Below are 23,234 nucleotides of genomic sequence, written 5' to 3'. Positions count from 1 at the left end.
TGGCGGAGCAGGTAATGTATGCAAGGGGGGGGGGGGGGGGGGGGGTTGAATGGTTTCAGGCTGAAATCGGTTCACAATCTGTTTGCAGTAAAGATGGCCATACGATCCCTCTCTGATCAGATTCGATCAGAGAGGGATTCATCTGTTGGTCGAATCTGATGGCAAATAGACCAATGTATGGCCACCTTTACTAAAAATGACACGCTGACACTCGGGGGTCACAGAAAAATGACACACTGACACTCAGGGGGGTCACAGAACAATGACACGCTGACACTCGAGGGTCACAGAACAATGACACGCTGACACTCGGGGGTCACAGAACAATGACACGCTGACACTCGGGGGTCACAGAACAATGACACGCTGACACTCGGGGGTCACAGAACAATGACACGCTGACACTCGGGGGTCACAGAACAATGACACGCTGACACTCGGGGGTCACAGAACAATGACACGCTGACACTCGGGGGTCACAGAACAATGACACGCTGACACTCGGGGGTCACAGAACAATGACACGCTGACACTCGGGGGTCACAGAACAATGACACGCTGACACTCGGGGGTCACAGAACAATGACACGCTGACACTCGGGGGTCACAGAACAATGACACGCTGACACTCGAGGTTCACAGAACAATGACACGCTGACACTCGAGGTTCACAGAACAATGACACGCTGACACTCGGGGGTCACAGAACAATGACACGCTGACACTCGGGGGTCACAGAACAATGACACGCTGACACTCGGGGGTCACAGAACAATGACACGCTGACACTCGGGGGTCACAGAACAATGACACGCTGACACTCGAGGTTCACAGAACAATGACACGCTGACACTCGAGGTTCACAGAACAATGACACGCTGACACTCGGGGGTCACAGAACAATGACACGCTGACACTCGGGGGTCACAGAACAATGACACGCTGACACTCGGGGTTCACAGAACAATGACACGCTGACACTCGGGGGTCACATAACAATGACACGCTGGTACCCGGGGGTCACATAACAATGACACGCTGGCACCCGGGGGGGCCACATAACAGTGACACGCTGACACCCGGGGGTCACATAACAATGACACGCTGACACCCGGGGGTCACAGAACAATGACACGCTGACACTCGGGGGTCACAGAACAATGACACGCTGACACTCGAGGTTCACAGAACAATGAAACGCTGACACTCGAGGTTCACAGAACAATGACACGCTGACACTCGGGGGTCACAGAACAATGACACGCTGACACTCGGGGGTCACAGAACAATGACACGCTGACACTCGGGGGTCACAGAACAATGACACGCTGACACTCGGGGGTCACAGAACAATGACACGCTGACACTCGGGGGTCACAGAACAATGACACGCTGACACTCGAGGTTCACAGAACAATGACACGCTGACACTCGGGGGTCACAGAACAATGACACGCTGACACTCGGGGGTCACAGAACAATGACACGCTGACACTCGGGGTTCACAGAACAATGACACGCTGACACTCGGGGGTCACATAACAATGACACGCTGGTACCCGGGGGTCACATAACAATGACACGCTGGCACCCGGGCGGGCCACATAACAGTGACACGCTGACACCCGGGGGTCACATAACAATGACACGCTGACACCCGGGGGTCACATAACAATGACACGCTGACACCCGGGGGTCACATAACAATGACACGCTGGCACCCGGGGGGTCACATAACAATGACACGCTGGCACCCGGGGGGCCACATAACAGTGACACGCTGACACCCGGGGGTCACATAACAATGACACGCTGACACCCGGGGGTCACATAACAGTGACACGCTGACACCCGGGGGTCACATAACAATGACACGCTGACACCCGGGGGTCACATAACAATGACACGCTGACACCCGGGGATCACATAACAATGACACGCTGACACTCGGGGGTCACAGAACAATGACACGCTGACACTCGGGGGTCACAGAACAATGACACGCTGATACTCGGGGGTCACAGAACAATGACACGCTGACACTCGGGGGTCACATAACAATGACACGCTGACACCCGGGGGTCACATAACAATGACACGCTGACACCCGGGGGTCACATAACAATGACACGCTGACACCCGGGGGTCACAGAACAATGACACGCTGACATTCGGGGGTCACAGAACAATGACAGCAGAAGGCTACCACTATGAGAATCCCCCAGTGTCACTGCTTATGGGAGTCCAACAGAAAAGCCGTTAGTTCACTCAATGTAGTTCAAGAAAAGACCTTTTACAGCAAATAAAAATGAGGGTTTACTGGAATTGGCAGGAAATTTCCTGTGCAGTCAGAGTCTGTGTACACTATGTGAGAAGTGTAAAGGAAACAAAATACGTGTGTCACTTGTGTCACACCGTTTACACATCAGGAGCTGTACACAAGCACAGCTGATCAGCTGAGACCGCTCTGCAAACGCCTGATGTGTTGTGTGGAAACACGCTGGTCTCATTCATCATCTGTGCGTCCTCCTGTCCCTGGGGTCACACAGAGGAGATTGCCCACAACTGATTTATAAAGGTGGCCAAACATCTACCGATTTTGCAGCCTGATCGACTCTCCCATACAATAATTTTATGCAATCAGATGAAAAACCGTGCTGCAACATGTCTGCCGAGTCAATGAGTCGATCAATTTTGTGCCATAATCCGTTTAAAACATTGATCGGACATGCTGGAAAATCTTGGTTGCATGTGGTCAATGAGGTGCGTGGCAGTATCAGCACGACCGGCATAAGCGTTAAATTTCCTCTGGTGACTGTGCTATGAAAATTCTCACCTGCCACGACTCCCAGCCTCCTTCACTGTCTCCCTTGTGTCCGCCATTGCCGTATGTGCTGCACCACGTGGTGCGTGTACCATGTGGCATGTGTGGTGCCTGGTGCTGCGTAGTACAGCACTCGTGGTAACGGCCAACATGGGGGTGACAGCAGCGGAGGCAGGGAGTTGCAGCAGAAGGTCCAGTGAAGTTTTACATTATACGGGCCCGGGGGTGGGGGACATTTAACATCTGGGCGGCCAGGCAGACTGAGTCGCTTGGCTGATTCCTGATAGATTTATAGGGACACTGAGGACTGCCCAAATTTAAACTAATACACTTACCTGGGGCTTCTTCCAGCTCACCGTAGGCGGCGAGGTCCCGCGGCGTTGTCCTGGCTCCTCTCCTTCAGCATCCGCCGGCCCCCGTTACCGGCGACACCGCCATGTGTTATTAACCAGGAAGAGCCGGCCCGACACCCGTCCCGGGTGACGCCAGTAACTGGGGCCGGCGGAGGCTGAAGGAGAGGAGCCAGGAGGTGTAAGTGTATTCTTTTAAATTCGGGCACTCCTCAGTGTCCCTTTAATGCTGAAATCTATCGAGAATCAGTCTGCAGTGTATGGGCAGGCAACAGATCTGTCTCTGATCAGTTTCAATCAGAGAAACATCCGTCACATGGTATATGCCGATATCATGATATGCCCATAGATCGTCTGATGTATGGGCACCTTAACCTTGCAAAATTGTTAGGATTATAAGAAATGGGGCTTAGGCTTCCACCTAACTGTCATTAGCTTAGGGTGCATGTACACCTCCAATTCTGATTAGCCAATTTTACCACTTCCATGTACTGTGTGTATAGGAGCTTACCTACACCACACCTCCCAACCATCCCGATTTGGCCGGGACTGTCCTGGGTTGGTATTGTCCTGTGTTCCCCCCACCCCGGTATATGCAGCGGAGTATGGATGTAGTGGTAGCTAGCAGTGCTTCTCTCACCACCTCCAGGCTACAGCAATGTGCATCCATCCACTGCAGCTTGTTGCTCACTCTAGCGCCTGGTGCTTCTCCTGCATCATGTGATTACACACAATGTCGGGAGATCCAAATGCCGGGCAGAGAGTGAGCAGTAAGCTGTAGTGGATGGATGGACACTGTTGGAGCACCCGGAGGAGGGGAGATTAGCATGACTACCACTGCACCCATATTCTGTTGCATATATTGGGGGGGGGGGGGGCACTAGTCCCTAGGAAAGCTATGTTTGGGGGGGGGGGAACCATTGGACACCAGGGAAGCTTACATGGGGCAGAAGGGGTGATGGACTAGATACCAAGTAAGCTATCTTTGGGAGGGATGGAGGGAGGAACCACTAGACACCAGTGAAGCTATATGCGGGAAAGAAGAAAAAAAACACTAAAATACCAGGGTAGACATATAAAGGGGAGGGAGGGGGAATCGCTAGACACCAGGGAAGAAGTTATATTAAGAAGGGGGGAGGACCGCCAGACACCAAGGAACTGTATAGGGGATGAATGGATGGATGACCACCAGGCAACTATATTGGGGTGGGAATAAGTCATTGTATACGGGAGGGAGAGGGAACCACTATAAACCAGGGAACTATATAGGGGTGGTAGGGGGGGGAACACTAGACACCAGGGCACTGTAGAGGGGAGGGATGGGGGCTCTCCACTTGCAAAATGTGGGTGTGGCTAAAGGTGTGGTAGGTGCAGGTCTTAGTAATGTCCCTTTCTCCTGGCTCCAAAAGTTAGTAGGTATAGTACACAGTCTGTTCATAGTATTCAAAATCTCTTGGCCCTCATACTATATGGAAGTGCTAACATTGGACAAATCATTAGCCAATTTTAATTGGATGTGTGCATGCACCCATAGTCAGCCGTTATGTTTCCCAGTAATGTCACCTCCTGGTTCATAGTATATTATGCAGGCGAACAGAGGCGCCAAAAGGATAAAAAGAAGCTAAATAAGCTTAAAAAACCAAATTCTTGGTAAATAGAGGCGGTAGTGGTGGACTTCCTCCAAGTAGACACACAGCGACTGTAATAAAGACAGTCAATATATTTTATTTATGAACTCCAAATATGCAACGCGTTTCACAGGTTTGATCCCGCTTCATCAGGCAATAACAACGGAGCAATAGCATATGTGGTCATGATGTCTATCAGTGAGGTCAGTTCCTGGCTCAAAGTATCAGCCATTGTACTGCACAGTATCTTAGTCATGTCACTTTTTTTTTTATTCATAGCATATTATTATTATTATTTATAGTATTTATGAAGCACCAACATATTACGCAGCACTGCACAATAGATAAATGGGTTAATATACAAGGTAGCACATACAGGAAACTCGCAATAAAAACAAGATCATGCAAATGATTTGATAACAATAGTGTCATAGGTCAAAATAGAGATTGTTTTAGTCCACAAGAGGGGCGATTGACAGTAAGATTGCATAATCAAGCTGGAAACACTAGGGAGGAGGGCCCTGCCAGAAGCTTACAATCTAAAGGGTGGGGGTGGAGACAATAGGTGCATCTGTTGAGAGGGTGTCTAACAGAACGTATTATGGTGCTGGTGTATGGGGGTATGCGAGCATGAAAAGGTGAGTCTTGAGAGCTTATTTGAAGGTATTAAAGGTGGGGGCGAGTCTGATGGCTGGTGGGAGCGAGTTCCAGAGAGTGGGGGCAGCCCTAGTGAAGTCCTGCAATCGTGCGTGGGAGTGAGATGTGTGGTGCGACTAGGCGCAGGTCATTGGAGGATTGGAGGGAGCGGGCTGGTATGTGCCTGTGGTCAAGATCGGAGATGTAGGTTGGGCAGGGCTTGTGCACCGATTTGTAGGCAAAGCATAGGATTTTGAAATTGATCCTAAAGCTGATGGGAAGACAGTGTAGGGCTTTACAGAGCGGAGTCGTAGAGGCGCTGCAATGAGAAGAAATGTATCAGTCCGGCTGCTGCATTCATTACCGATTTAAGTGGGACAAAAGAGAATTGCAGTAGTGTAGGCGGGAGAAAACAAGGGCATGGATGAGGAGTTTCGTGGTGTCAGGGGACGGGTAGGAGCGGATCCTGGAGATGTTGCGGAGGTGAAAATTGCAGGATTGGGCAATACTTTGGATGTGGGGTGTAAAGGAAAGTGCAGAGTCCAGGGTAACACACCTAGACAGCAGGCTTAGGAAGTAGGGAGTATGGTAGTATTTTTGATAGTGATGTGTAAATCTGGGAGGGGTGCAGCTGTGCAGGGTGGGAATATAAACTTTGTCCAAATTATGCTTCAGGAACCTGGCGGCCATCCAGGAGGAAATTATGTGAGGCAGGTGGAGACTTTGTCCGTAGTGGAGGAGGAGAGATCTGGGGTGTGGAGTTATGTCTGAGTGTCATCGGCATACTGTTGGTAATTGAAGCCCATGGAGGAGATGATTTTGCCAATTGAGGCAGTGTAAAGAGAGAGCAGTAGTGGTCCTAGGACGGAACCTTGAGGAACACCAACTGATTGGGGTGTAGGAGTGGATGAGGAGCCATTGAAGAATTTTGTAAAGGAGTGGTTGGAGAGATATGAGGAGATCCAGGCTAAGGCTAGGTCCTGAATACCCATTGACTGCGGAGGGGCGTGGCTTGCCTATGGCGCGGACAAGACGTGATTGAGGAGAGCTCCCGCTGCCCGGGCCCTAAAACCCTAGATCCCGCACTGATCAGAAGCTGAAAACTACACCTATGGGGAGCACCAAGCACAAACAACCCAAGCGCTCACCCAGAAAAAACAGGAGCTCGCAGATAAAGAAATTCCTGAAGCCGCTAGCTCAGGCACAGTCCTCCCAGAGTGCTGCCAAGATGGCGCCCGCACAAGAACGCCGAGAGACGGATACTCCCCCAGCCAACTCTCCGGAACATAACCCTGCCAGTAGCGGACTCTCGGGGGATGAAGGCGGGCAAGATCACCAACTGAGCCCGGACCGAGATACCTCTCAGCTAGCTCAAGGTCAGTCCCCACAAAATAAGAAACGAGGAGGCTCAATACAGGCCTCCCCGACCCACAGCACGACCTCCGGAAACAGGGCATCCATTAGCACACCTTCGCCGACGCACTCGGCAAGCCCTAAACAAGATTCCCCACGCTCCACTGTCCAACCAACACAGTCTGCTAAACGCAAAGGGAGAGACACACCACCACCAGCCTCCGCATCAGACAGATCGGAGAGGCCCGCCATTACGCTTTCGCCAACGCACTCGGGCAGCTCAGATTCCTACATAGAGATGGACCTACATGATTACATCCGCGCACTACCAACCAAGGATGATCTTGAGAGATATGTAAGCAGAATAGAAGCAACTTATAGAAAGGAGATGGCGGAAGTCAAACAAGATATACAGCAAATAGGCCATCGCGTAGATGACACCGAAAAAGAAGTGGACAAGATGGCGCGCACACAAGAAAAACAACAAGCAGACATCAATCGCCACGAGAACCAAATCAAAGACCTTTATTTAAAAATGGACGATCAGGAAAATCGGCAGAGAAGGAATAACATCAGAGTTAGAGGCATTCCGGAGTCCACAAAACAAGCAGACTTAGCACCCACCCTGGTCGGAATCTTCAATCAGTTCTTGGGGAGACCTGCGGATCATAGCATAGAGCTGGATAGAGCCCACAGGATACTTGCACCGATCAGCACAAACCCAGACAGGCCCAGAGATGTCATATGCCGTGTCCACCGCTTTGTAATTAAGGATGACATTATGACGGCAGCTCGAGAAAAAGGTAACATAGACTTTGACGGAGCCCGCATCACATTACTATCAGACCTCTCCAAACTTACATTGCAGATGCGTAGAGCGTTGAAACCGCTACTCACAATCCTCCAAGAAAGAAACATCCCCTACAAATGGGGTTACCCCTTCAGCCTACAAATACGACATGAGGGCCAAATCCACACCTTGAAAGACCCCGTGGACGCGACTAAAATCAAAAAAGACTTGAATCTCCCGGCCTTTGAAATATCGGACTGGCCACTACATTCAGAAGCTGCTGAGCAGAACACCTCACCTCCACAGAGAGCTCATTGGAAGAGTGCCCGCCGCAACAATAGAAACGCGCAACGTGAGTAAAATCCTACTATACCCCCACAGAACTCTTATCAATAACAATATACTTCTACCCCATCCACTTGCAAAGCACGTAACTTCAGTAACATAATATAACTGTGGACGTATAGTTCAGGTTTTCCTTTGAATCCCAATCCCTCCTCTCCCCTCCCTTTTTTTTGGTGTGCTCACCAGAAACTCGGAGAACAAAAGCACACTCGAGATTGCACGAACTGAACTCCTACCCAAGACCATACATTTCCCCCTCTACAAGTGCAAAGAGGAACATGATTATGGAGGCCGGGCTGGTATTTAAGGGACAGACAGCCAAGGCGCAGTTCTGGACAATCATCTACTGTTTATATTGCATTACCTGGCACAAGCCATACCATTACAAAAATACCATACTGTAAAAAGGTACATGTTAGGAGGGTCAATGTATGCACATGCCAGATAAGTGGAGCAATATGCTACTGCCAGAGGCATGTAGTGACTAATCCAACCTGGATCATCATACCACAGTTTTTAGTTCATTTCAACTCATGGTATTTTGATGGGAATTATATCTTCATACATGTATATAAGCAAATATCTATCGCAGCTATGCGGGATCTGGGGAGGGGGGCCCTGGCTTCAGGGAGACACTGTCCGCTCCTTCAGGGCTTCCATCCCCCACCTGACAGATCAGATCTTTTTAAGATCTAAGAAGACCCATTAGTGGTCATTTCAAGGATTGAGAGACCCACTCCCACTGGGTGAGGCTATGCTACACCTATTGGGACGGGGCATTTCACTCCGGTGCCCTTTGAGCACCCCCAACTTTGTTTATTTTTTGTTATATGTTATGTTCATGTTATCTCACTGTTTTATGGCAATGGTTTACTTATGCCTTCTACACACAATACCTCTGGTCACTTTCACTCAAATTATTTACATCAACCTCTTTAAGATACCATGGGAGAGATAAAAATTACTACATACAACGTTAATGGTTTTAACAACCCCGCAAAGAGATCCCAGATACTACAACACTTACACAAAGAAAACTCTCACATCATCCTCCTGCAAGAGACCCATTTCAAACTAAATCATATGCCTAAACTACCATTAAAACAATACTCCACCTGGTTCCATAGTACCAACCCATCCTCAAAAGCAAGAGGAACGTCAATAGGATTACACAGAACCCTCCCTTTTATACTCAAAAAACAACTTATTGATGATGAGGGCAGATTCATCTTCATAATATTAGAAATACATGGTATTCTCTACACAATAGCGAATCTATATCTACCTAACTCCAATCAGGGGAAATGGCTACTGCAATTCCTGTCTAAGTTGCAGAGATTTGCAGAAGGGAAAATAATAATTGGGGCAGATTTAAATCTATGCCTGGAACCTGCACGGGACTCCTCAACGGGCCATTCCTCAGTGCCTCAATGTAAACTAACAGCCATAAAGCAAAAATTATTTGAGCTAAGACTTGCCGATTGTTGGAGAACTCTCAATCCAAAGACATATGATTTTACCTATTTCTCCTCAGTTCACAAGTCTTTCAGCAGACTAGATTATCTACTAATTTCACACTCTATCTTAGATGACATCATAGAATCAAATATAGGCCCGAGAGTGTGGTCCGACCACGCCCCAGTGTCCTGTACAATTAAAAGCCTAGAGAGATCCCGTTCAGGTTTCCATTGGCGACTCAACAACAACCTTTTAAAAGACCCAGAATGCCTGGACGCACTCAAAAAAACTATAGCAGAATTCACATTGAACCACACAAACGATGAAACAGCAGCCCCAACTAAATGGGAAGCCCTTAAATGTACCCTTAGAGGCATACTAATCTCTCACGGCACAAAACTTAAAAAAGAAAGAACAGCCCAAATCGACACTCTTTTTAGGGAGGTCTCCACTTTAGAGCAACAATTGAAAAATAGCAAAGGAAAAGATGACTGTATATCCCTCCAATTGTCCAATACCAGACAGAAACTACTAACTCTACTAGACCAGAAATTTCTCAGAGAAAGAGAACGATTCCAGGGCTCACTATTTGAGAAAGCAGACAAATGCGGCACCATGCTAGCTCACTACCTCCATCCCAAGCAACCCTCCACATACATCCCAAATATTAGAGCAAAGGACAATTCACTCAAATCCAAGCCCACAGAGATTGCAGATACCTTTCAATCTTACTATCAAGAGCTGTACTCCATAAGGGGAAAATACCACCAACTATCCCAATCCAAGTTAGACAACAAAATAGATGAATATGTAAAATCCTCCAATATACCTGCTCTTGAACAGGACGAGATCGAAACTCTAGAAGAAGATTTTTCAGGGGAAGAACTTCTCGCAGCAATTAGAGCCCTGAAAGTAGGGAAAAGCCCTGGCCCAGACGGCTTCACTGCTGCCTTTTACAAGGCTCTCGCCCCAAGCCTTATTCCTTTTCTGCTAGCGTCATTCAATGCAATCTCAGTAGATACCTCCTTCCCTACACAGTCCTTACAAGCTTATATCACATTAATACCAAAGCCTGACAAGGACCATACAAGTTGTAGTAATTACAGGCCTATCTCGTTAATCAACATAGATATCAAACTTTTCGCCAAACTCATAGCTGAACGGTTAAAACTGTCCTTACCCCGGGTTTTACACACAGACCAGGTGGGGTTCACACAATTTCGTGAAGCCAGAGATAATACAATCAAAACTATATCCCTGATAGCTAGAGCACAAAAACAGGGGGTACCTCTGTGTCTCCTATCAGTAGATGCTGAGAAGGCATTCGACAGGATCCATTGGGGCTATCTACGCAGAGTATTAGAAAATCTGGGGTTGGGGCAGAAGGCCCTAAATAGAATCATGGGGCTATATCGGGGTCCCACGGCTAGAGTCAAAGCGAACGGGGTCCTGTCGGATGCCTTCGGTATCAATAACGGAACGAGACAGGGGTGCCCCTTGTCACCATTACTATTTGTATTATGTATGGAACATTTTGCATCTGCCATCAGAAACAATGTGAACATTTCAGGATTCAAATCAGACAAGAATGAATTCAAAACAGCATTATATGCAGACGACTTATTACTATATCTGACAAATCCAATCATTTCCATTCCAAATTTCTTGCAGGAAGCTGACAGGTTTGCCGCCATCAGTAACTTTAAAATGAACCTATCAAAGACAGAAGCCCTCAACATATCCCTTCCAAGCAAAATATTACAAACACTGACACACTCCTTCCCTATCAAATGGAAATCTGACCATATCAAATATCTGGGTATCAACATCCCCACGGATTTAACCAGACTACTCTCTCTAAACCACATCCCACTCATACATACTATACAAAAAGATCTGGACAGGTGGAATAATCTCCACTTATCTTGGTTAGGCAGAATAAACGTTGTAAAAATGAACGTACTCCCAAGACTCCTTTACGTACTACAAGCAATTCCAATTCCCATCCCAAACCCCATATTAAAAACTATCAAAACAGCCTACACTAAATTTATATGGGCAGGGAAGAAACCTAGGACCAACTTTAAATTGCTAACAAGGCCTAAAGAGACAGGAGGGGTAGGATTACCTGACCTAACCAAATACCACCAAGCTGCTAGATTACTAATGATAATAGACGGGTTTCAAGGCAGGAGCCAGAAACAATGGATAGAGGTGGAGGAGGGAGAAATGGGTATAGACCTCCGAGCGCTACTTTGGATAGCCAAATCAAAAAGACCTCCAGTTGCCAACCTACCTTTTTGGACGGGGAAAATTATCACCTCCTGGGACAAACTATATAGCTCTTACGGTCTCACTACTATACCCAGCCCTCTTACCCCACTGCTAGACAACCCAGATTTCAAAACAGGCCTCAGATCCCCATCAGTACTAGGTAATAACAGATCAAACTGGCCACAAATTAGACATTACCTAACCCAAAATGGAGTGAAAAACATGACTGACTGGCCCACCTCAACCCCAAACTATAAACCAACTTGGCTAACCAAATTCCAGTTAGATAAATATTATAATTTCTTACACCCCAAAACCAACATCCACAGACCCCTGACACTTTTTGAGAACATCTGTTTACAAACAGAACGGGTAGAACACACCTTATCTAAAATATATAATCTACTCATATCTAGAGGGTCTGAACAGCATCTTCAAAAAATTACAGACACATGGGATAAAGACTTGGGAGCTGCTCTCCCAGCGGAGACATGGGAAAAGGTCTTTATACTCTCTCACAAACTCTCAATCTCCACAAAGTATCAGGAAAGAAACTTCAGAATATTCTCCAGATGGTATAGGGACCCGGAAAGGTTAAGCAAATTCCAACATACAACCTCCGACCTTTGCTGGAGATGCAATAATCATAAAGGGTCGTACATACACATTTGGTGGGACTGTAGCAAAATACAACCCTTCTGGACAAAAGTCTTCGAGTTACACAAAGAACTATATCTCACCCCAGTCCCCCCATCCCCAGCAATAGCCTTGTTATCCGCCTTACCTGCTTCATTTTCCAGTATCAAGAGTTCAATCTTCAGATTTATTCTCACTGCAGCCAGAACTCTGATAACCAGAAAATGGCGATCCACTGATAGCCCCTCAGTCTCAGATCTATTCACACATTTGAATGAACTAATGAGACTGGATGATCTCTGTCTATCCGCCCAGGGCCATCAAGACAAATTTGTACATAGATGGGCCATCTGGATTGACTACAGAGAGTCAGATAAGGCCAAAAGATTTATAACATAAGTCTGTCCAAATTCCATGTATAGGCAGCGTATGTCCAAAGGTCTATCTGTTCTCATTGGTTACTAATAACATAGCACAATTAAAGAAAGTGACGGATTCTAGAATAAGCAATTCACACTTGTTTAGAAAATAAACCTAACTATTTTCTCTTTCCAATGTATAGTAGATTACTGCCATATGTCCATGTTCAATGTTAGTTTGATTCCTTCCCTCTCCATTACCCCCTATCCCTTATGCCACCACACCCACCTCCCATTCCTACAACCCCCTTCCTCTTCCTCTCCTTGCCTACCCCCACCCCCTCTCATCCTAGCTCCCTTGGATGGAAGAACAAGCTAAAGGTTGACTCTACTTGCAATATAAGATGTAATTCTTTAATTATACATGTAGCGTATCCAACATGTCTTTTATCCATTGGAGCATTGTCTGTTTAAACTTGTTACAAATTTCAATAAAAACTTATTCTTCAAAAAAAAAAAAATACCCATTGACTGCAGGGAGTGGTCGACAGTGTCAAATGCCGAGGAGAGGAGCAGGATGGAGTATTTACCTTCGGCTTTGACAAGGGCATTGACCACTTTGGTGAGGGCCATTTCTGTAGAATGGGCTGTATGAAAACCAGATTGCAAGGGATCGAGAAGGGAGTTAGAATTGAAGAAGTTGGTCAGGCGTTGGTGGGCCAGGCGTTGAAGAATTTGAGGCAAAAGGGAAGGAGGGAGATTGGGCGGTAGTTGGATGGCAGTGCAGGGTCAAGTAAAGGTTTCTTCAGCAGGGGAAGTACAGTGGCCTGTTTGAATACGGAGGGGAAGATGCCGGTGGAGAAGGAGAGGTTAAACAGGTGGGTGAGGACAGGGGCCAGATCAGGAAAATGTGGGCAGAGAAACAGATGGGACCGGATCAAGGGGGCAGGAAGTGGCAGGTGAAGTTGCCAACACTTGGTTCACTTCCTCCACCATGACAGGAGTGAAGGAGGTAAAGGGAAAGGGAAGAGGCAGGAGTAGGATGGGGTGAGGAGGAGCAGGGCCGAGGCAGAGGCGAGAGAGGCTCCAGCCTCAGGGCGCAGTGTAGGAGGGGGCGCACAACTCACTCAGCTATCATTCCCCTATACTGTTTGAAGCAGAGAGAAATAAGAAAAGGGGATACATGGCAGTGACTGCAAGCCAGATAGCTAGAGATTAAGGTGTTGGGGGGGTTGGAGAGCCTCTTAGTCTAACAGCAATCAGTGTGTGATGGGTGGGAGGGATGGAGGGGGCGCACTTTGGTGTCTCAGCCTTGGGTGCTGGAGGACCTTGTTCCGGCTCTGGGAGGAGGGGGCGATGGAGTGGAGGAGAGAAATATCCCTCCGGATGGTTGTAATTTTGTTGATAAAGTAGTTTTATAGGTCAGTGGCTGAGAGGGTGGAGGTGTGGGGTTGAGTAGAGCATTGAAGGTGGCAAAAAGATGGCATAGGTTGGAAGCTTGGGTAGCGATGAAACAAGTAAAGTATTTCTGTTAGCCATCAGCGAGGGCAGTATGGTACGTCTGCAACTTGGTCTTGTATCTTAGAAAATCATAGTTGTGGCGGGATTTCCTCCATTTGCGTTCTGCAGCTCTTGTCTCTTTTTGTAGTTTTTTTTTTTTTGTGAGGGCAGTGTGCCAAGGTTGGGGGTTGGGGCGACAGTTGGTATGAAAGGTCAGGGAAGCAGCATGATCTAAGGCTGCTGAGAGGTTACTATTGTATTGAGCTGCCGCTTGGTTGGGGCAGGTTAGGCTGGGGAGGGAGGAGGATAGGGAGTGGAGGGGTGTGGTTAGTACATTGGGGTCATGGTTGCGCAGATCTCTCTGCCATCCTCCAGGTTGGGGAGGGGGCAGGGGGTGCTGCACAGAGTGAGGGTGAAGGTGATGAGGTGGTGGTCGGAGATAGGGAATGGTGCAATGTCCAGGTTTGTGTGTGTGATGTCTTGGGAGAAAATTAGGTCCAGGGTATTACCAGTGCTGTGGGTGGAGGTGTTAGTGTGCTGAGTGAGGCCAAGGGAGTTGGTGAGGGAGAGTAGCTGAGAGGCAGGAGAGGTGGTGGGCTCATCAAGTGGAATGTTAGTCTCTGAGGATGATTGGCTGGGAGGGGATGGTAGAGGTGGATAGCATGGGCCTCAAAGGAGGTAAAGTGAACAAGAGATAGCATAGTAATAGTATCGGCTAGTACTGAATGCCTCTCAGTGATGTCACTTCCTGGTTCATAGTAGAGATGCCTCGAACCTCCGATTTTAGGTCCGCAAACCTCGAACGCGAACTTCCAAAAAAAAGTTTGGTTCGCGCAAACTTTTCGAAACGCAATAGACTTCAATGGGGAGGCAAACTTTGAAAACTAGAAACATTTATGCTGGCCACAAAAGTGATGGAAAAGATGTTTCAAGGGGTCTAACATTCCTAACAACCCACTGAGTTTTTGCATTGCGGAGTGGGATACACACCAAAAGTCCCGGGAAAAATCTGGATTTGACGCACAGCAGCGTTTTAAGGGCAGAAATCACATTGCATGCTAAATTGGATGCCTAAAGTGCTTTAAAACATCTTGCATGTGTATACATCAGTCAGGTAGTGTAATTGGTGTACTGCTTCATACTGACAGACCAAACTCACTGTGTAACGCACGGCAAACAGCTGTTTGTGTAGTGACGGCCGTGCTGGACCTGTGCGCACCATGGCGAGAGTGCAGGTGATGGCGGCTTTCCAGCCCATATGGTCGCCGGGCTGAGGTAGCTCAATGACAGAACAGTGACTGTCCAGCTGATCGAATCTGGTCTGTCCATAATGAAGCAACGACCTTCTTATATTGGTGTGCTCCCCCCCCCCCCCCCCCCCAAGACACTCACATAGTGGTTGGTCATTGCTTCATTGTGATGCGCAAGCCCCTTCACCCCACGGCAAGGTAACGATCACGAAGCGGAATTGACACATGTACATGCCTTTTGTTTTGTTGCAGTTGCAGTGCAGCCAGAAAAATTAGGCAGGCATGTACACGCACCAGTGGCCTTAAAAAATTTAGGAATCCACCTGAAGTCCTGGACCCTGTTGGTGGTGGCGGAGAAGGCAGTCAAGCGGCCTGCAGGCAGAGATGCTGTGTGGGGAACGACTTAGTCATGGGGCAGGCAGTCACACGGCTTGCAGGCAGAGATGCTGTGTGTGGGAACTGACTTAGTCTTCGGGCGGGCAGTAGCCCTCCGGGATCCATGCGTCATTCATTTTGATAAAGGTGAGGTACTGAACATTTTTGTGACCTAGGCGACTTCTCTTCTCAGTGACAAAGCTGCGCTGAAGGTGCTTTCAGACAGGACGCTTGAGGCAGGGCAAGACAGAAGTTGGATGGCAAATTGTGACAGCTCTGGCCCTGTAGTCCAGGGGTTTATCGCTGCTCACAGTGTCTACATTCACACTTAAGGCCTGGTAGTCAGATACCTGCCGGTCAAGGCGTTGGTGGAGGGTGGATCCCTTGGGGAGAAGCAGGTGCACCTGAGAGAGAAGGAGGCGCACATGAGACTAAAGAATGTCCGCATGTCTGACATCACCATGAGATCGCTAGGGCGTCCTGTCCTTGACTGCGTGGACATGGGAGGAAGATTACTGGCAGTGGTACCTTTTATTCCGTAGTGCTGTGACATCACCCTCAAACGCACTGTAAAGCATAGTTGCCAGCTTGTTCTGCAAGTGCTGCATCCTTTCTGCCTTCTGGTGATTTGAAACTTCTCCGCCACTTTGTGCTTATACCGAGGGTCTAGTAGCATGGCCACCCAGTACAGCTCATTCCCCTTGAGTTTTTTTTTTTTTTTACGGGGGTCCCTCAACAGGCTGGCAGTGATTGGTATTACAAATGTGCAGCTGTCGCACACACACAGGTACCATGAAGAGGTGCAGTGACTGGTGGTATATAACACTGCGTGTGCTTACGTAGGTAGGTATGTAGGTGCACTGAACAGGTAGGTATGCAGTGATTGGTATTACAAATGTGCAGCTGTCACACACACACACAGGTACCATGAACAGGTGCAGTGACTGGTGGTATATAAAACTGCATGTGCTTACGTAGGTAGGTAGGTGCACTGAACAGGTGGGTATGCAGTGATTGGTATTACAAACGTGCAGCTGTCACACACCGGTACCGTGAACAGGTGCAGTGACTGGTGGTATATAACACTGCGTGCGCTCACGTAGGTGGGTGGTGCACTACTGAACAGGTATGCAAGGACTGGTATTACAAATGTGCAGCTGTCGCTCCCAGGTAGTCACTGAATGTGCTGGGCCTGGCAGTGGCACAGTAGGAATTACCAAGGGGCCAAGGTCCAGCAGCTGCGACTGACTGACAGGGCTGTATATGCAGCACAAGTGTCTGTGGGGGACACACAAGAAAAAATTAAATATATATATATATATATATATATATATATATATATATATATATATATATATATATATATATATATATATATATATAGATATATAGATATATATAGATATAGATATAGATGTGTGTGTATATATATATATATATATATATATTTATATTTATAGATCACAAGAACAACATTAGCTCTCAAAAGAGCTGTTGAGGATGAGGAGTGCTTTTTAGCAATAAGTATCACCAAGGAGCAAGCTAACAAGCCTAACACAAGAGCCTAACTAAGCTTTCCCTATGCTGCAGCCACACGAGTGAGTGAAAAGGCTGACGCTGCCTGCGTTTTATAAGGGAGGGGGCTCCAGGAGGGAGTGTAGCCTGATTGGCTACCCTGTGTCTGCTGACTGTGATGTAGAGGGTCAAAGTTGACCCTAATGATGTAGTATGGGGGGGGGGGTCGAACTCGCATATAGTTCGAGGTTCACCGCGAACGTGAACCACCGAAGTTCGGGCCATATCTAGTTCATAGTATAGTGTTAGCCAGTGTGTCTCTCAAATATATCACTTGCTTATTCATAGCATAGTGTCAGCCATTATGTCTGTCAGTGATGTCACTTCCTGTTTCATAGTGAAGCTTCAGACATACTACTAATGGTACTAAAAAGTGTTCTAAATTAACACTTAACATGATATATTTGAAGTTTAATCTCTGGAACTGAACATTTCAAGTGTAGAATAATTTGCATTTCACTGACCACCTATGTCCTTTTATAATTTGTTTTCCTGTGTTTTCTCCTTTGAAAGGAATGAGTGTCTCTTTTGCTCTCCCGGTCATTATTACACCAGACGAAGATGCCTGGGATATTAATACCACCTCGTATGCTGATTGTGGCCACTTTGTGGACTGGGATCGGTTTCCTGCCCAGCCTCAGAAGAGGAATCCCTCCCCCATTGAGATCCCACACACCTTCAAAGAGCTAAAGAGAATGGCCAGAGAAGGCACTTGGGCTACCCATCGCACCTTGAGGGCAGCAGCCTACAACCAAATCATCAAAAACATCAACTGCCGGCTATTTACACCCAATGCCTCTGTTTATCATGATGTTGCTGAACAGCTTTTTGGTAAGGGTGGACTGGTGGATCACCCTTTGCCAGAGTTTGTAGATGGTTGTGTCATGCCTATGTATTGCCTCAACACCAAAGGCGAAACAGCCGTAAAGAAGATACTCATCTGTATCTGTAACCAATACCCGGACATCACCTATTCTCCCTCTTTACCAGCCGTGGTCGCACTCTTGATGCATTTCAGTGAAGACGAAGCGGAGTGTTTTGAGAGGGCCTGTCAACTGATCTCTTGCACCGATCCCCACAAATGTTACATCGAGCAAAGCTTCTTGTCCTACGAAGCTTCAAGCATGACCTTCGGAGACTTGGCCAAGAAATATTGCCAAGCTGGTCATAAGTTCATCGCCGCCCATTCTGAAAATCCAGCTGAGGTCTTCTCTGACTGGGTAATGTGGATCTTTGGTGACTTGCCCTTTGAGTATGTCATTAGGATCTTTGACGTTTTTCTTCTAGAAGGCAATAAGGTTCTGTATCGGGTGGCTCTAGCGCTGCTGAAGCAGTACAAAGCCCAGACAGATTATACGGGGCAGGATGTTCAGTCTGACATCCAGGACTTTGTGAAGAACATTGCCCAACACATTTGTATAGAGAAACTGTTGGATAAAGCATTCAGTATTCGCCTCTTCTCCCACAAAGAGATTTGGCTGTTGCACATGGCCAACAGGAAAGCCTTATCCCAGAGTGGAATCACCGTCATGCAGCCAAGGTAAGTGGAACATTAGCTGTCCAGTAAGTTCCTTGTTGATAACCAAAGTTATGATTGGCAGAGAATCACAAAGAGTGTGAATCCTGGCAATCCTGATTCCCGAAACCCCGCATTTTTGCCAGAGTAGACAATGAAAAGTCTGGAGTCTTTACGAGAACTGTGACATGCCCACACACACACATATGTTTAGGTGCTGCAATCCCAATTTATAGGAACCATTGTGTGCTGTCATAACCCGAGGCGGATTTGTTAAATCTTAATAGGAAGCAGAGGCATGTTCTGTGCATAATGACATGCCTCTGTGTCCTTCTTCTGCTGCCGCCAGTCCGTCCGTCTCCCCCCCACGCCCTCAGGCTCTGCTGTCCCTCCGATACATAGCGCCAGGCTAGCAACAATCTGCTTGTTGCAAGCCTAATGCTGGCCATAGACGGGTCGACACCTCCTTATCCATCGAGCCTCTGATGGCTCGATTCGATAATATCCGTCAGGTCCGATGACCCGCCGAATCGAATCCCCGTGGGCAGACAATAGCGGGGAATCGAGCGGAAAATAAGGAGCGCCTGCGGGGACGAGCGGGAATCGATCCGGCCGCCCGCGGGGACGTGGCGGGAGTCGATCCAACGGCTAATCAAGCCACCGGGTCGACTCGTGTATGCCCAGCATAATGTTTACCTGGCAGCTTGTCAGTTTTCCCCGCATCGCCTCCCCTGCTTCCTCCATAGTGTGGCTCCCCCCGCCTCCGCTAACTTTATCCAATCGGAAGCTAAGCCACGACCTAGAAAGTACTCCTGGTACTCCTTAGTTTTGGATTGGAGGAAGCTAGCCGAGGCGGGGAGCTGTGGGGGGAGCCACGCTATGGAGGAGGCAGGGGAGGCGATGCGGGGAAATCTGACAAGCTGCCAGGTTAACCAGTTCACCCCCAAGGGTTTTTATCCTAACGGACCAGAGCAATTTTCAGTTGTCAGCGCTCCTCCCTTTTATTCCCTAATAACTTTATTACTACTTATCACAAGAAAATGATCTATACCTCGTTTTTTTCGCCACCAATTAGGCTTTCTGTGGATAGTACATTTTGCTAAGAATTTTTTTATTCTAAATGCATTTTAATGAGAAAAACAGAAAAAAAAGAAAAAAAATCATTATTTCTCAGTGTTCAGCCTTTATAGTTTTAAAATTAAACATTCTCCTGTGGATAAAACAAACACGTTTTATTTGCCCAGTGGTCCCGATAATTAAACCGTTTAGATTATGTCCCTACCACAATGTATGGCGACAGTATATTATTTTGAAAAATAAGTGGTTATTTTTCTGTTTGTTCTGGCCATAATTACAAGCCCCTATGTAATAAATTAAAATTAATTTTCCCCCATAAAATATAGAATAAAAAAAGCTGAGTCCATAAGGCAACTATTTATTTATTTTTTTAAGCTGATTTTTTTTTTTTACAAGTGTTTTTTTTGGGGGGGGAGGGTTGGAAGTGTAATTTTATTAATGATGTGTATATACTTGAAAATGTATGTATTTTGTAGGTGTAATATACTTTTTGGCCACAAGATGGCGCTAGTGAACACTCATAGGACGTGTTCACTTTTTTTTTTTTTTTTTTTTTTTACACTTTATTAAACTGTTACATTTCCTGTTTATGTGAATGGACGTAGCCGCTGTTCGCGGTCACGTCCATTCACTCCAGGCACTGCGATTGGGTAGAGGACTGTTCGGTCCTTTTCCCCAATCACCCAGCACGGGATCCCGACGGTAATGGCGGTGGTAGCGGCGGACACACGGTGGTAGCAGCGGCGGGAATGCGCGACGTATTAAAACGTCATGTTGCTGTTAATAGCGGTAAGCATGACGTTTTAATACGTTAGGATGGCGGTAAATGGTTAAACATCAGGCTAGTGACAAGCAGATTGTTGCTAGCCTGGAGCTATTTATGGGGGGGGGACAGCAGAGCCCTGGGGACTGGCTGCAGCAGAAGGACACAGAGGCATGTGATTGTGCACAGAACATTCCTCTGTGTCCTTTTAAAATGTAATGAATCTGCCTCGGGTTCTCTTTAAAGGGTTGCCCTATTTATTTCCTTTTCAACAATGCACTTTGCCTGGCTGTCCCCCGATCCTGTGTCTCTAATACTTTTAGCCACAGACCCATAACAAGCATGCAGAGTCTGACTGGACGAGCCACATGCTTTTTTTAGGCTTGTGACACTACTGATACCAGAAGATCAACAGGCTTGCCCAGCAACCAAAAGGAAATGAATATGGCAGCCTCCTTGACACTGTTTTCCTTCTGTCTTGTGCAAGAGTTCAGCTCCACTTTAAATCTGAAGTATATCTATCTTTAGTGAAGGCTGCAAGGGGCTTGTATAGAAACCAGCACAATGAAATGACATATCGGCTTAGTAACCAAACAACTAAAGCCGCAGTGATAACAGGTACGTGTACGATATAATGAACGTCTAAAACAAATGACTGTTTATCGTGCCTTCATAAACTGTAATTATTGCAGCTTCCACGCCGGATAATATACTGTGTATATAACATTTCATGTTGAGACTACAATGTTCACCATCGTCACTGGCAAGTTACCGAGGCTAAAAACAATCTGATCCTTAGAATGCTTCACTGTCTATACAGCTTTTAATGTATTTCTCGGTACAGTTCAAAGCCACGTCAGATTAAAATTCCTTGACCTTGGTTTATCCCACCTTCAAAAGCCAATCTACAGCAGCCAATGTGTGTACAGCGGAATGGTGAGGGCCAAGTGACCGTCCAAAAATTGCTACAGAAGATCTGAAATATGCCTCTAAATAGGATAAAATGTGTTCATTGAATTATAAAATGTAGATGCCTCCAATCAAAACAATGTAAACTGGGTTAGTTGTGCTCCATATATACCGTATAATAGTGACTAAGGTTTGGTACTATGCTCACACCCTGTAAAAGGAAATAAGATGTTGTACAAATATGTACCAACACAGGCCACATAGCAGGCCAGATTGTACTGAGGACCCTGTAACGTGCTACCAGCCAAGGTCTAACCTGCAGGCCATGTATTTGTAGGGTAGTAAATGCCAGAATCTCTGTAGTGAACCAAACCTCTCCAATATCTGTTGGGCACCAATATCTGTAGGGTTCCAAACCTTAGTCATGTCTGTAGGATACTAAACCACAGTGCTATCTGTAGGGCACCAAGCTTGAGTGATATCTGTAGTGCACCAAGCTTGTGTGATATCTGTAAGGTACCAAACCTTAGTGATGTGTGTATGGGGCCAAATCTTAGTAATGTCTGTATGGGGCCAAACCTTAGTAATGTCTGTAGGGCACCAAATCTTAGTGATATTTGTAGGGTATTAATCTCAATATCTGTAGAGCACCAAACCTTACTCATGTCTGTAGGGCACCAAACCTTAGTCATGTCTGTAGGGCACCAAACCTTAGTCATGTCTGTAGGGCACCAAACCTTAGTCATGTCTGTAGGGCACCAAACCTTAGCCATATCTGTAGGGCACTAAACCTTAGTCATGTCTGTAGGGCACTAAACCTTAGTCATGTCTGTAGGGCACCAAACCTTAGTCATGTCTGTAGGGCACCAAACCTTAGCCATGTCTGTAGGGCACCAAACCTTAGCCATGTCTGTAGGGCACCAAACCTTAGCCATGTCTGTAGGGCACCAAACCTTAGCCATGTCTGTAGGGCACCAAACCTTAGCCATGTCTGTAGGGCACCAAACCTTAGCCATGTCTGTAGGGCACCAAACCTTAGCCATATCTGTAGGGCACCAAACCTTAGTCATGTCTGTAGGACACCAAACCATACTCAGGTCTGTAGGGCTCCAAAGGTTAGTGATGTCTGTAGGGCACCAAACCTCAGTGATGTCTGTAGGGCACCACACCTTAGCCATATCTGTAGGGCACCAAACCTTAGTGATGTCTGTAGGAAACCGAACCTTAGTGTTATCTGTAGGGTATAAATCTCAATGAATATCTGTAGGGCACCAAACCTTAAACACACCTGAACTGGGGAAAATGTTGACTTTTACCTGGGGTTTCTTCCAGCCACTGCATTGTTGGACAGTACACTCAGTTATACTGTGCTCAGTACAATGCTGGCATCCCAGGATTATTATAACAATGTTATGCGTTTATGCAGGCAGCCCATTCACATGTCTGTGGACATCATGAACTTCAGCTCAGAAATCATCAACGCACAGGAAATGAGGGTGGTTTGGTCCTGGATACCAGAACGATTCTCCTTGTACCCGCCTGTACTTCTATTCTCTACAATGGAGCATGGATACAGCTTACAAAGGTCAGTGGCCAAAACAAATTTCACTAGGTCA

The 23,234-nt window shown here is 46.9% G+C and overlaps 1 protein-coding gene across 3 annotated transcripts in view; it reads left to right on the top strand.

The window, feature by feature from the left end:
* LOC137542117 (TBC1 domain family member 24-like) overlaps positions 1–23,234 on the top strand; it is a 74,563-nt gene that overhangs the window by 39,828 nt on the left and 11,501 nt on the right. For all 3 annotated transcript variants that reach the window (XM_068263791.1, XM_068263794.1, XM_068263792.1), the window contains exons 2-3: positions 17,867–18,893; positions 23,045–23,203. In XM_068263791.1, the coding sequence (XP_068119892.1) occupies positions 17,869–18,893; positions 23,045–23,203 (1,184 nt within the window). In that variant the 5' untranslated portion in view covers positions 17,867–17,868. The remainder of the gene's footprint in view (positions 1–17,866; positions 18,894–23,044; positions 23,204–23,234) is intronic.

Source organism: Hyperolius riggenbachi, chromosome 12, assembly GCF_040937935.1.
Source record: "Hyperolius riggenbachi isolate aHypRig1 chromosome 12, aHypRig1.pri, whole genome shotgun sequence".
Lineage (NCBI taxonomy): Eukaryota > Metazoa > Chordata > Amphibia > Anura > Hyperoliidae > Hyperolius > Hyperolius riggenbachi.
The sequence above is the reverse complement of the archived record's forward strand: the minus strand, read 5'-3'. Positions and strand labels throughout refer to the sequence as shown.